Source organism: Heliangelus exortis, chromosome Z (genome assembly GCF_036169615.1).
Source record: "Heliangelus exortis chromosome Z, bHelExo1.hap1, whole genome shotgun sequence".
Taxonomy (NCBI): Eukaryota; Metazoa; Chordata; class Aves; order Apodiformes; family Trochilidae; genus Heliangelus; species Heliangelus exortis.
In genome coordinates, this window is record NC_092454.1 from 37,277,324 (window position 1) to 37,291,201 (window position 13,878).

At 41.2% G+C, this 13,878-nt stretch overlaps 1 protein-coding gene across 1 annotated transcript in view; it reads left to right on the top strand.

The window, feature by feature from the left end:
* SMC5 (structural maintenance of chromosomes 5) overlaps positions 1 to 6,084 on the top strand; it is a 39,514-nt gene extending 33,430 nt beyond the window's left edge. Inside the window, exons 20-24 of the mRNA XM_071730917.1 lie at positions 165 to 269; positions 470 to 589; positions 4,152 to 4,331; positions 4,443 to 4,538; positions 5,770 to 6,084. Coding sequence (XP_071587018.1) covers positions 165 to 269; positions 470 to 589; positions 4,152 to 4,331; positions 4,443 to 4,538; positions 5,770 to 5,910 — 642 coding nt within the window. The 3' untranslated portion in view covers positions 5,911 to 6,084. The remainder of the gene's footprint in view (positions 1 to 164; positions 270 to 469; positions 590 to 4,151; positions 4,332 to 4,442; positions 4,539 to 5,769) is intronic.
* Positions 6,085 to 13,878: the final 7,794 nt, after the last annotated feature.

Consider the following 13,878-nt stretch of genomic DNA (forward strand, 5'->3'; position numbering starts at 1 on the left):
CAGTTTTTGCTATAAAGATAGGAGTGTGTATATCTTGTTTAGTGTGCAGTGCAATAACCCATATAATTGTGTTTTGAGCAGATTCGGTGCAGTGTGATATTTTTACAGTCCAAGGTAAAATTGGAAAACATTTTGTTGACTGCTTGTTTTTCTTACTTTGCCAGGTTGTTGAAGAATACAATAGGCAGATGCAAGAAATAGAAGAGTTGACAGAGTATCTAGATGAAAAGAAAAATGAATTGGATAAATATAAGCAAAAGATTGCACAGGTAATATCTGAAACTACTACTTCTGTGTGAGTATGTCTTTAGCAGAACTAATTGTATATGCAGAAATAAAGGATAGCATTCTTAGTTGTCTTGAGTGTAAACTGACAAGTTAGCTTCTGTGATTGTTTTTGAATTTAAATGCTATGTCTAAAAAAGTTCATTTATTAAAGATGTTTTTACATGGATATGTCTACTTCCAGGTCAAAGAAAAGTGGTTGAACCCCTTGAAAAAGCTGACTGAGCAAATTAATGAGAAGTTCAGTAATTTCTTCAGTTCTATGCAGTGTGCTGGTGAAGTTGATCTTCATGTGGAAAATGAGGTGTGATTTGGTTTTCATATGAAATAATATTCATATTTTCATGCAAAATCTTTTGCTTGTGTATGGCTAGAGAAAAATAACATTATAGACTAGGAAGGATGTTCTTATAAATAATAGTTTTAAAATAAAACGTCTTACTGATGAAAACACTTGTGCTAGAGCTGGCTTAGCAGTCTGACTGAAGGAAAACGAGCCTTTGTCCAGGTGCATTGTACTTCAGCTCACTAACTTTTCAAAACTTCTTGCAATTTACAGGGCTCAGTTAGAAGAATTGTATTTACTTCACTTGTAGCTCAGGTTTATGAAGTTACTGATTTCGTTTTACGTTTTTAGCTAATGTAAATAGTAATGTGAATAGCTATTTTATTATCATATGATCGCTAAATCTCCTGTTAGTAAGTGTTATTGTGCATGTAGTTCCTGCACAAGCCTGCTGCTGTTTTGCCTGTTTTGGAAGTACCAGTCACTTTGCTCAGCCTGTTACTCCCTAAGTTACACTGACAGGCAGGGTTTACTTCTGAAGAGTTCAAAACATCTGGGAAACACTCAGTGCAGTGAAGAAAAATAGGATATTTTGGTTTTGATTGATTTGTGCAATGATGATTTTAAGACTTGCATGTAATGTAGTGAGAATTGGCACTGAAACCTTTTTTCTCTTGTAAATTTCTCAAGCGGGTTTTCTTAAAATATTTGAAGAGGTAGCAATTACTGGGGACAGGATAGTGACTGAGAAGGCTCTTTGCATAGTCTGCATAAAAATGCTACGTGGAGACCAGTATTATGAGACGGTAGGATATTAAAACATGGACTTTTAAGTTGTCTTGATAATTACCTACAAGGCCAGCTTCATATTACATTGTCTTTAAATAAAAGTAGTTGGGAGGGAGTACACCGAAAAACAGTAAACTGGTTTAGAAGCAAAGAGTATGGACTGTCCTAGTATCTTCTTTGGAAGGTCTTCCTTTTTTCTCTTGCAAAAATGTCACATAGTTTATTAGCTGGTGATCCTGTGCCAGCATCAAGCTTTTTAATCAAAGAATCAACACCTTATCCACCTCTGTATTGTAATTCGTGCTAAAGCTTGGATTCCATACCCTTCTTCTCTGCAGCAAAGTCTTTTGACCTGACCTTTATATATCAAAGAAGAGGTGTCTAAGGCAGAATTACCTTTGATAGAAATACTGCTGTGACACTGAAGTTCAACCCTCTGTTATCCTGACCTGGAGGAACCTTGAGATTTCACAATGTCCTTGGTGGTAGTACCTACTGCTGTAACTTTCCTCAGGAGCACTTTGTAACCAAAACTAAGGGCGCTAGCAGTGATTGCCACAGAGTTTTGAGCATAATTTTTAACTAGCATCTGCTAGTTACATGAGCTGGCATTCTCAGCAGTCTGGCACTAAAGACCTGACTTGCCATTGTAGCTGTGCTGGAGGATAGATGTTTTTTTACTGGAAGTTTTGCTGACCTGTACCTTGTAAACTTACTTGAGCCTGGTTTCAGTCTGTGTCAGTGCAGTGGGGCGTAGGGACCTTAGGTCCTGTTCCTTATTTTTCTCTTTAGGTGAAGCTGTGGTTTTGATGACCCACAGCCATGTCCCTTTTACAAAGAGTAGCAGAAGCACTGCAGGTATCTGTCAGAGAAGAAACAGGTGCTAAGTTCTTAACTTAGATTTTTTTTCACTTCACTGTGGTAAATGTTCTTAGTCATAGGCAAGACACACTGCAGGCTTCTTGAGACTGATCTGACAATTAAGTACTACATCTTACTGAAATGGAGAAAGTTCATTAAACATTGGTGCTGTTATCTTCACTGGATGTCTTATTAGTTCCCTTTAGCAAAATACCACCTTCAGAAAGGTCAATGCAGCAACATTTCCTTGTTTTGAAAGCATGCCCCATGGTTTCCTCCTTAGACTCTTGATTATCAGGCACAGCTATCAAACTACAATCTGCAAATCTAAGAAGCTAATTACTCTTCTGATAAGCTGCATCAAGTGCCAAAGACAGATTTCTTCCATAGGGGAGATTAAAATGGTTTCACAATCAGTTTGCAAATAGTTTTATTTGCATTAAGCATGTGCATGACAGTAAATACCAGTATAAGACTCTTCAGTCCTGAGAATGATTGTCTGCCTGTCAGTGTAATAAAACACTGGCAACACCAAAAGATGGCATATTCTCCTGATTAAGCAGATTAGCTTAGTCTGAGAGCGGTTGGTAGACCTCTCAAATGTTAGAAGCTATCTGCTTATGTACATTGCTCATTCCAAAGCAATACCTTAGGACATCAAGGAAGTGGAACATTGTTCTACAAACTTCAAGTTCCTTAAGGCAATTTTAGGCTTATTTACTTCATGGTGGCTTTTAGATCTTTTGTGTTGCAAAAGCCAGCCCTGCGGTGGATTCTGCCCTCTGCTCTGCCAGGTCACCCAGGGTTATGTGTCTTTAAATGACACTGATATGTGGCAGTTTGAGCTAAAGTGGCATATGCCAGCTTCTAGGGGATGCGCTTCTCATTGTGTCTTTGCTGCAGCTGTACTGTCTAAATCTAGAAGTATTCTGTGAGTAGGAACCAGGAATTATTATTACCTCTACTTCTTTTTTCTATGCTAAGCATTACAGTTGTGTTATCAGAAGAACATGAGTTGATGGCCTCCAAGTGCAGGATTTATGTTTCCCCAGTGAGTGTGATAGAACTCTTGGAATTCATATTCCTGAAATTTTTTAATCTTCCCTGGAGCTCTCAATAATTTGATAGCTGCATATAAAGATTGTGTCTTACATAGACCAAATAGTAAGCTGTCAGCATGGGCTTTCTGCATTGGGGTTTGCATTCCCATTCCTTCACTGAGCTTACTTCAGGTTCAGAAATATTAGTAAGCACACCAAAAATTTTTTTTCCTTTGAATCATGAAGGCATTTCCTTCCATCAGTCTTAATTTGAACCACACCTGCACATCACTGACTCGTACTGCTGCCAATTGTCAGGTTTTTTTTCAAATAAAAGAAATATACTAAAGGCTAGGATTAGAATCCTTCTGTGTGGTTTTCCTGATTATGAAAGGGAAGTTGCTGTAATGTTGGATTTTGCAGGGGCTTTGTATCAGTCTGCTAGTGGAGAAATGAAAGATTTCATTAGACTGCTTACACTCAAGGATGTTCATATGGAATCATAAGCTACACACACATCCCCTCCATTACTCTGCTTTCAAAGTTGGTAGCGTCATGTACACTAAAGCATTTTTTCTGATGAACAGAATTTATAAGGGCATTGACTTTTCCTTTTTCTAGTCAAGATTTTTTTTTCTTGTTTTTGTTTATATATATGAGGTATGTCTCTCCAGGGATTCAGAAATTAATAAGTCACTGTCAAAGGGAGGGAGTGGTATTGAAAATTCTCTTAACAAGGGTAGATCAGAATTAAGAAAAATACAAAAAACAAGTTGAACCTTCGCAGACCTCTGTAAAACATTTGACATAAATTTCCTTTAATTTGCATGCAATTACCGAGTAATCTGTAGTACAGAGTAACTGAGTTTAACAGGTACTGGCTTTTATAGGAGGAGTACGACAAGTACGGGATTCGCATTAGAGTCAAATTCCACAGTAGCACTGAACTTCGTGAACTGACTCCATATCATCAGAGTGGAGGTGAGAAAAGTGTTTCCACGATGTTGTACCTTATGGCTCTACAGGAACTCAACAGGTGTCCTTTCAGGGTTGTAGATGAAATAAATCAGGTGAGGATCAATATTGCAATATATAACCTCCTGCTATACAGACACTTATGACATAGTGGAGAAATCACTTTGCTTGGTTTTGGTTTTTGTTTTGTTTTGTTTTTTACATAGGGAATGGATCCAGTGAATGAGAGAAGAGTTTTTGAAATGGTTGTGGAAACTGCTTGCAAAGAAGGCACATCTCAGTACTTCTTTATTACACCAAAGGTGTGTGGTGGAAAATGAAACTGAAAGCTTAATGTGTAGGAGAGTTATGTGTGATAATATGCCTATAAAAACTGTGTAACTTGTCTCTGTTTTACCTAAGGACTTAATATTGTAAGAGTAACTGAGAGAAATGGTCAATTTTCAGAACAGTTCTGGAGTTACTCCAGAAGACAGCAGTGCAACTTCTGAAAAGTATTGAACATTTTGAATTTCCACTAATGGAAATTGCTTAGCTCAGAGGAACACAAGGCTGAGGAGGGACATAATAATTGTACACAAGGAACTCAACCTCCTACCCTTCCTGGGAAAAAACTGTTAATATTTTGCCCAGGTAGCCAAGAAGGCCAATGGCATCCTGGCCTGTATCAGGAACAGCGTGGCCAGCAGGTCCAAGGAAGGGATTCTGCTCCTGTACTCAGCGCTGGGGAGGCCACACCTCGAGTCCTGTGTCCAGTTCTGGGCCCCTCAGTTCAGGAAGGATATTGAGGTCCTGGAGCAGGTCCAAAGGAGGGCAACCAGGCTGGTGAAGGGACTCGAGCACAGATCCTATGAGGAGAGGCTGAGGGAGCTGGGGCTGTTCAGCCTGGAGAAGAGGAGGCTCAGAGGAGACCTCATCACTCTCTACAACTCCCTGAAAGGAGGGTGTAGCCAGGTGGGGGTTGGTCTCTTTTCCCAGGCAACTCTCAGCAAGACAAGAGGGCACGGTCTCAAGTTGTGCTGGGGGAGGTTTAGGTTGGACATTAGAAAGAATTTCTTTACTGAGAGGGTGATCAAGCCTTGGAATGGGCTGCCCCAGGAAGTAGTGGATTCTCCATCCCTGGAGATATTTAAAAAGAGACTGGATGTGGCACTCAGTGCCATGGTCTGGTAACTGCAGGGGTAGTGGATCAAGGGTTGGACTTGATGATCTCTGAGGTCCCTTCCAACCCAGCCCATTCTGTGATTCTATGATTCTCATCCTATTGTGGAAATGGCAAAAGTAATGACCTCACTTGCAGCAGGAAGGTACAGATTAGATGTGAAGATTTTCTTGTAGGGAAGAGTAATGAAGCATGGAAATCACCTAAGAGTGAATGGAGTCAGAGGAGTTTCTAGAAACAAATACACATCATCTGTCAGGCTATAATCCTGAAATACAGACCTTTAGAGATCAGTCTTTAGGCCTCCTTTGCTTTTTTTAGGTAATGGGAAATATCTAGCTATTTTGACTTTGGTTTTTGTTTTTTATCAGCTCCTGCAGAATCTCACTTACAATGAAAAGATGACTGTGTTGTTTGTCTACAATGGACCTTTTATGTTGGAGGCCAACAAGTGGGATTTAAAGGCTTTCTGTAGGCGGCGGCGGCGACTTGGAAGGATGGATGAGCAGTAATAAATATGTGCATCATACATACGTATATGATGCCAAGAACTGATAAAATGAAACTTTGATTCTTAAAGCTTATGTAACAGTTTAATAGCTTGGAATTGCATTATTTTTGTTTGCTACTTTCTCTAAAGAATGTACTTTTTCACAATAGTTATATAAAAAGGAAGCTTCTTTTTTATTGATATAGCATCAAAGTTTTTCTAGGGTATACTGGAATAATTCTTTGTCTGGTGGTTTGGGTTTGTGTTTGCTCTGGGTAAGTAGTGCTCTCCTAACACCACAGTTAAGGGTGTATCAGAACTTTTCCTGTAAATAGAAACTTTACAAATGAATGAATGGATGAATTAACATGAGGTGTAGGAACAGAATAGTTTGTAAGTAGCTGTGCATTAGTTTTTGTTTGGTTTAGTGAAAATACAGCAGAAGTTAACACAAAGGATATACTATTGTTAGGGTAATATACTTAATTATTTTACTATTTTTGAGCTAGTGTTCCATTTCGTGTTCCTGAAAGAATAATGTCTTACTTTTTCTAGCAAGTCTCTCTTAGCAAGGGCATGGACAAATAGGCCGCAGAAATAGAACTAAGCAATATGTAAGTTTTGCTTGGGTTTTTTAAGTAAAGCCTGGCATGGTTTTGGTAGTAGATGGAGAAATCAGTCCTGCTGATTTCACATGTAAGTTAAAACAAGGAAGTTTTTTCACAAGCCTTCAGCTGCATTAGAGTGACTGTACACACAGTGGCTTTTCTACTGCTAGCCATTAAGTTAATTACAGGGGTTTTAGCCATAGCAGTTAAGCATTTGAAAATGGATGTTATCAACAGAATGTTGAATACCTAAAAGAAAGTTCCAGCTGTTTGGTTTGCTAGAAAAAAAAAAGAAAGTAATACTTATCACATTTTAATACTGGGCTGGCAATTAAATGAATGACAGATCCTCTCTAATCCCCCACTGGTATAGGTGAAGGAGAATAATGGAGAAGGTGAAGGAATAATGGAGAGAGACTTACAGGTTGGAAACTGTAAGTTGCACAGCTTTAGTGAAACAGTAGGATGAAAAGAAAAATTAAATATACACAAATACATACAAAAGTGATTCTGCCTTCCCCGCTTTCCAGTAATGCTCCTGTTGCCACCAAGGCTGCCAGACTGCCCTGGAAAAGTCTCAGGCTGGGCTCCTGGAATCAGCACCAGATGGTAGCTGGAGGCAGGAACACATGGATTCAGGAGGACACAGATCAGGACTGAAGGCAGACAAATGGACAGAATCCTCCCAGGATGCTGACTGTGGGCAAAGGAGCACTGGACCCTTGTGATCCTTTACTTACACTAAGTATGACATGTATGGGATGGAGCACTCTGGTCCCTGCTCTGCTGCTTCCTAAAGGACGGTCCCAGCTGTGACTCCTTTACTCCCTTTCATTCTGGAGCAGTGGCCTTGGTTCTGCACACCATTGTATGGCTGTAACTATAAACATTGAGTGTTGGAAGTCATAGAAGCATACATTGAGAAACATGCCATAAATTTCAAGAAGTGCTACTTAGAAGAGACTTAGTTGAAAGCAAAATCACAAGAAAGAGAATTGGTTCTATTCTGGCTCAAACCAGAACATCCATATGCACAAGCATAGCAAAATAAGGAATTATTTCACTGTTTCCCATCAGTAAGGAGCAATTCAGCCATTCCTCCAAAAAGGCAGGTTCTGCTACACATACTGATTATTGGGAATGCCTCATTGCAAACCTCCCTGCTTCCTCCTCCTTCCCCCAGCTTTTACTGGTGAGCACAATACCACATGGTATGGAATATCCTTTTGGTCAGTTAGAGACAGCTCTCCCAGCTGTGTCCCCTCACAGCTTGTGCTGGTGTGGCAGCAGGAGAAACGGGAAAGGCCTTGGTGCTGTGCAGGCACTGCTCAGCAATGGGTAAAGCAACACGGTATCACTAACAGTGTTTGGGCACAAACCCACCCCAGCCAAAGCTGGTGCAACTCTATAAGAAACAAGGGCTTAGTAAGGCAATAGATGAGCAGAAGGAAAATGGGCTATGGGGAAATTACTTTGAGAGTGAATGGGGAGTAAAAGAAGAGGGGAGACAAGCTGGTAGAGTTCAGTGAAAAGCACCTCATGTACAAAACGCTGCCTTTTATCCAGGCTGTTTTAGTATGTAAAGGACAGCTGGATCAATGAGCTTTGCAGGAGAAGAATGGCTCTTGCCAAGCCTAGTCTGTGAGTTGAACAGCAGAGAAACATTCTTGTGATTTTTCTGATGCTTAAGCTGGGACAGGAGGAACATTTTTCTTGGAGCAGGGGTGGATTTAATTACTTTCCCTATCTCCTTCCTCTCCAAATTATGATGTACTGAATCCTCTTTTTATTCTTAATTAGCAAGGTACTAGGAAAAAAAATGCTTCTGTAACAACAAGTTCTAGGAAAAATTATTTTGGACAGTCTGTTTCAGCCACTCAGAACTGAAGAGTGTAATTCTGTCTCAGTTATTTACAGTGAGAGTGCCAAGCTTCCCCCCTCCCCCGCCAACTTTCCATGATGTAGCTCTTTTGCCAGACACCTCCCAACAGATACTGTGCCAATCAAATCAGAAGTACACTTCACCTTTCAAGAAGCAAGCCAAATGAAGACAGCAGAGAGGATAAGGGAAATGATGCATGCAACATAAAAAACGCTTTCCATAAAATTGGAGTACATTTTGATGTAGAGTTACCAGGTATTAGTGAACCAATATAGCCTTTCACCTCGGCGTGGGGCTTCTTTCCCAGTGCAGGTGGTGGTGAAGGTTCTGGGGTGCCGGGGCAAGAGAAGGGGTTACACACTGTGTGACCCTCAGCCAACCCCTGGGGATGGGCGCAAGGAGGAGCTTGCTCGGCTTAGTAAACTCTGAACATCCTGAATGACAATAGACTGTTCTCCTTCTCACATTTCCTTCCCTGTCCCAGGTAAACCCCCCTATCCAAAGCCTGAGCATGGACAGCATAGGCAGTATCAGACAACACGATGTTGTTTGGAAGTGTTTGTAAAACGGAATGATGGATTTCACATCTTGCTTACCTCATAGCTACAACAATTTGCTTTCAAGAAGATGCTATGGAATGCCATGGGAACTGAGTCTGGAAGGTGAAAACTAGGGCCTGTTAGTAACAGTTGTTCAGAAAATTAGGACTTGCTAAGGGAACAAGCATAAAACTGCAGGCTTATGAAAGAAGTCCAAGTCAGTTTCCACAATCCATAGGAAGCAGTGTTTGAAGATGGTCCAAAAGTGTCTAGGAATAAAGCATCAGCCAGAGAGCTGATAAGTTAAAGAAAAAAAGGGGGCATCCTAGCATAAATCACATGCAAGAACCCCAAGTAGTGTTAACTCTAAATAAATTTGCTATCAGGCCTGGAGCTGGAGCCTAACCAGGCCTCTAAAAGAACACCTACCATACTTTTCAATAAGCATCCTGCAGACCACACCAGCTCTGTGTCATCATTTCTCACAGACTCCAAAGCCTGGAGAATACGTGTTCCCAGTAAGCAATGGCCTTAACAGGCCTCATGTATTTTCTTATAATAAAAGACTAAGCTTCCTGTAAGCATGTTGAAAGCTTTGGACACTGTAGTTACGCAAGGGTCCCTCTCTGAAGCTTCATTTGACTAAACAATCAAATCTCAGTTCTGAAACACATCTTATGCTCTGGAAGGAAAGGGAGTAGAGGGGTCACACCCGAGACCCTCCTGCAGGAAGGAGTCAGATCACACAGGTGACCAAAACCGACCAAAGAGTATTCCATCCCATATGTGTTATAATCAGTATAAATGAAGGATCACGAGGGTCAAGTGCTCCGTTGTCCATAGTCAGCATCCTTGGAGGATTCCATTCATCTGCCTGCAGACCTGATCTGTGCAGACCTGAATCCCTGTGTTCCTGCCTCCCACTCCCATCTGCCTCTGACTCCAGGAGCTCAGCCTGAGACACTTCCAGGGCTGCCTTGCAGCCTTGGTGGTAACATGCATTACTGGGGGGAAGGGAGGATATACTTGTTTATACTTGTATATATTTAAAAGTTTTCATCATTACTGTTTCATTAAAACTGTATAGTTTAGTTTCCAGCCCGTAAGTTTCTCTCCCTTATTCTCCCTCATTCCTCCTCAGTAATGGAAGGGAGGAGGATTAATCTGTCATTCATCTAATTGACAGCCTGGTGTTAAACTGTGACAGTGGCTTTTGCTTTACCTATTAAAATCTCTTCGTCTCAACCCAGCAGTTTTCTCACTTTTGCTCTTCTGATTTTCTGACCCATCTCACTGAAGACACGAAGTATCTGTCTGAAGCTAAGTGTCTGCCTGGGGTTAACCCACAACAACAGTGTATGTTAGTCTCAAAACATGATGTTATGCACATCATTTGCTGGTTTAGTACTGCAAATGATTTGTAATGGGTATTGTAGCTGGAGCTACGTGAAATCTTGGCAAATATGCCCAGTGTGTGTTTGTAGAAAACCAAGACATCTGCTTTCAGACCACCAGCCTAATTGGGAAGCACCAAGATGAGAACATGGCAAATAAACTCTTAAGATATTACAGAATTGACTTTACCTGGGGATAAGGAGCTGTGCACAGTAGTGGACAGAGCTGGTTTTTCTAGAACCAAGGAGAGAAGAGATGATAACTGAGAAGATTGCAGCAGAAGAGATCAAGGAGCCTTGGAAATGAACAGGCAGAAGATAGCACAGGTAACATTTAATATGGATGGCTCAAAATTAATAAATGCTTTAAGGTAATCAGTATTGTGTAATTTAAAGGGGAAAAAATCTGATCCTCCCTTTCCCAGATCATAACTAAAGCTATAGACTGTTAACATTCAGCTGCTTGATCTGGACTGCAGTCCACTAACACTTGTTTACCCCAGTTATGGTCACATAATAACTTTCTCATGGAAAGCAGAGGGTTGATTGGCTTGTGGCTTTTTGTTGATTGGCTTTTGTTGTTGATTTTTCTGTTTCTGTCTGTTAATTTTCACATAGGAAATCCAATGTAGATGGTGAGCAGAAGGAGTGCAAAGATCAGATGACACCAACAGTATCAGGCCCACACTGTGCTGCTGCAATGATGCTTGTAAGTTTGTAAAGATGAGAACTTACTGATGTTTTCTGTGAGCCACAGTTGAATCCGCTTTGTGTCTGCTTTTGCAGAGCCCATTGCGCTGTTCATGAAGGTTTGGTTTTTTTGACAGAACTTTTCTAGAATTTAAAATGCCCACTGTTGTATAAGATATACTGGTTTGATGCCTATAAAGTGGTGTATGCAGTTCCTCTAGCATCAGGATGTTAGAAATCAGTGTGCTTATGAAAAATTATTGGAGTACTACTGGAAGAATCTTCTTTATTTTAGCTTGAAGGAGTTTGCAGTCAGACTGTCCCCCCTGAAGTATTTCAGTTAAAAAAGAAGATCCCTGAGAAAAACGGCTCATTGGACATGAACATAAGGCCTGAATTGTTGTTCTGTAATCCAGTAAAACAGGGTCAGTGATTTACCACTAGCACTGCATAGACGACTAATGTAATTGTGGTTTTCATGGCCTTGTTTTTTTTTTGGCAGAGCAGTTATGCATGGTTTTTAATAGGCTCTTTGAAGTCTTTTCTGCTTGGAAACAGTATTCAAGGCCACCAAAGCAGTGGTGAGCAACAGAAAAGCCCAAGTGACTGTATGTGGCTGCTCCAGGGAGCTATGATGTAACTTACACCTGCATCTTCTGAGACTTCTGGTGCTCTCTGGGCTCTGCCCATTGACCAAACAGCATTTGTCTTTGGGCATTTGGAAAGCCTGAGAGTGTTCTGTGCACCTTTTTAGAAGAATGTCAGGAGGGCTCTGATACTGCCTGTGCTCCTTGGCTTCTTTATCCATTCTGGCTTCCCAGTGGGCTTTCTTGGATTTTTGGGATGATAACCTGTCCCTATCTACTCAGTGATTATCCTAGTTCTGTGACTTACATGCTCCATTTCTGCTGTACCTTGTGTTCAGCTCTGCAGACATACAGGTGTTGCTTTGATCAGCATGACATGGCCTAAGAGGCAGCAGACAATAGCAAAAAAGGGGCTGGTAGCTTTTGGTGTGAGAAGCAAAAGGATTTTTATCAGTTGTCAGTTGAGGGACATAAGTCAGTGAAAAACACAGCTATAGCAACTCCAGATATATACAAGCTGAAAGCAACAGGGACAGTGCTTCTCCTCACTGCCAAACACATGCATACTGAAGATTTCCAGAATACCTGTGGAAGTGTGTGAAGGGTATTTTCAGGGACAGGAAGCTTCTCAATTTAGGAAACTGAAAGCACAGTAGCTGCAAAATTCTTGCCATTGGGAAAGCTATCCCTACATAAGTCCCTTAAGGAGAACTTGGGTAAGTATGTTGTTGTGGTACATCATAACAGAACTTAATGCAGTCTGCATTAAGTAAAATTGGTGTAATTTGTCAGATGTGGATGGGAGGTGCAAGGAACTCAGCCTGGAACAGCTTTCCTTTTCAAAGCAAAAGTCTGTTGAGAAAGCAGTGGTTGTTGTGGAGCTCTGAGGCAGAAAGAAATCTCACTGCCTCCTTAGCTCTAAGTGTGCAAGTGCTGAACAACATTGTTCTAGACTCCCATGGAGGTGAAAATCATCCCAGTCACCTCTGCAGGCAGGTCCAGAAAACCACTCTTGCATGAAGCTTTCTGGACCAGTCTGCAGACATTTAACTGCACTTCTACGGCATTATATGGCACATTTTCTTTCTTCTGTCCTTGGCTGAGAGGAGAAATTAGAACTCACTTTCTGACTCAGTTGGTCCATGTTCAGGGTCACACCTCTCCGTGTCATTGCTGAAATCAGCCTTCAGACGTCATAACTACTCCAGCCAAAATTTACATCACTCCTGACAGGACTGCTCTGTACAGTGTAGTAGAGCTCAGTGGCTGGAAACATCCTTTTAAGGCCCTTTCTACATTAGGAAGGTTTTGGTAGCTGTTCAAATTAGAGCACTAGAGACAAATGTAATAAAGTGTTTTAAGGTGAAAATTGATGCATTTATGGAAAGTCCTTTATGATGGTATTGCAGGGGAATGAGGCAAATGCCACAGCCTCCTTTATCCCTAAAATCAGTAACAAGCTAAAAAAAAATTAAAAAAAACCCAAGAAAACCTTATGCTGAGCTTGTTTGGCCACCCAGCCTGAGGACAGAAAACTTCAACTCAGCATCAGGTCAAAATTTGGAGGCTTACAAGTTTTGTTCCAGATGCAGATCGTGTGCCTCCACCCCTCCACCTCTGGCTGCATTGCTGGAGAACTACATGGTCCCTTGGGTCCAGGGTCTCACCTTGCAGTCACACCCTAGATCCATTCCCATGTACAAGATAAATTTTGTATAATAGTTGCTTTTAGCAACCATAATGTCAGTGACTGTAAATGTCAGTGGCTTTTTGGCACAGGCTTCCTTGTATTTCCCTCCTTCAGAAGCAGATGTTTGATTTTTTTTCCCTCCTGACACAAGGAACCCCTCCAAACCCATGAAAATCTCAAAGCAGCAGTATGGCTTCAGAGGCTGAAGCACCATTAGCTTGTTCAGCACCTGCACGGTCTGAAGGAAAGCACCAGTCTGGGCTCAAAATGCTCTTGAGCAGTGGGAGACATTTTAGGATCTGGAGCAAGGGGGCAACAAAGGGACATGTCTGCCCCATTCCAAGATTTGTCTGTATCTCCTTGCAGCAGCAGCAGCAGCAGCAGCAGCAGAGGGAACACCTGTGAAAACACCTGTGAGAAGTGGTGAAACGACTCAAGCTACATAATGACTAGGAACATCAAGACCTTTGAAGCTGGTTCATAAACCACTCATCAATTTCATCCTGTGCAGCAGTATTTTCTTCATAACCACTCACATTGCTTTACATGACCACTTCATGGTCATGTACTACAATGACTACATTTAAGACAACCTGTTTG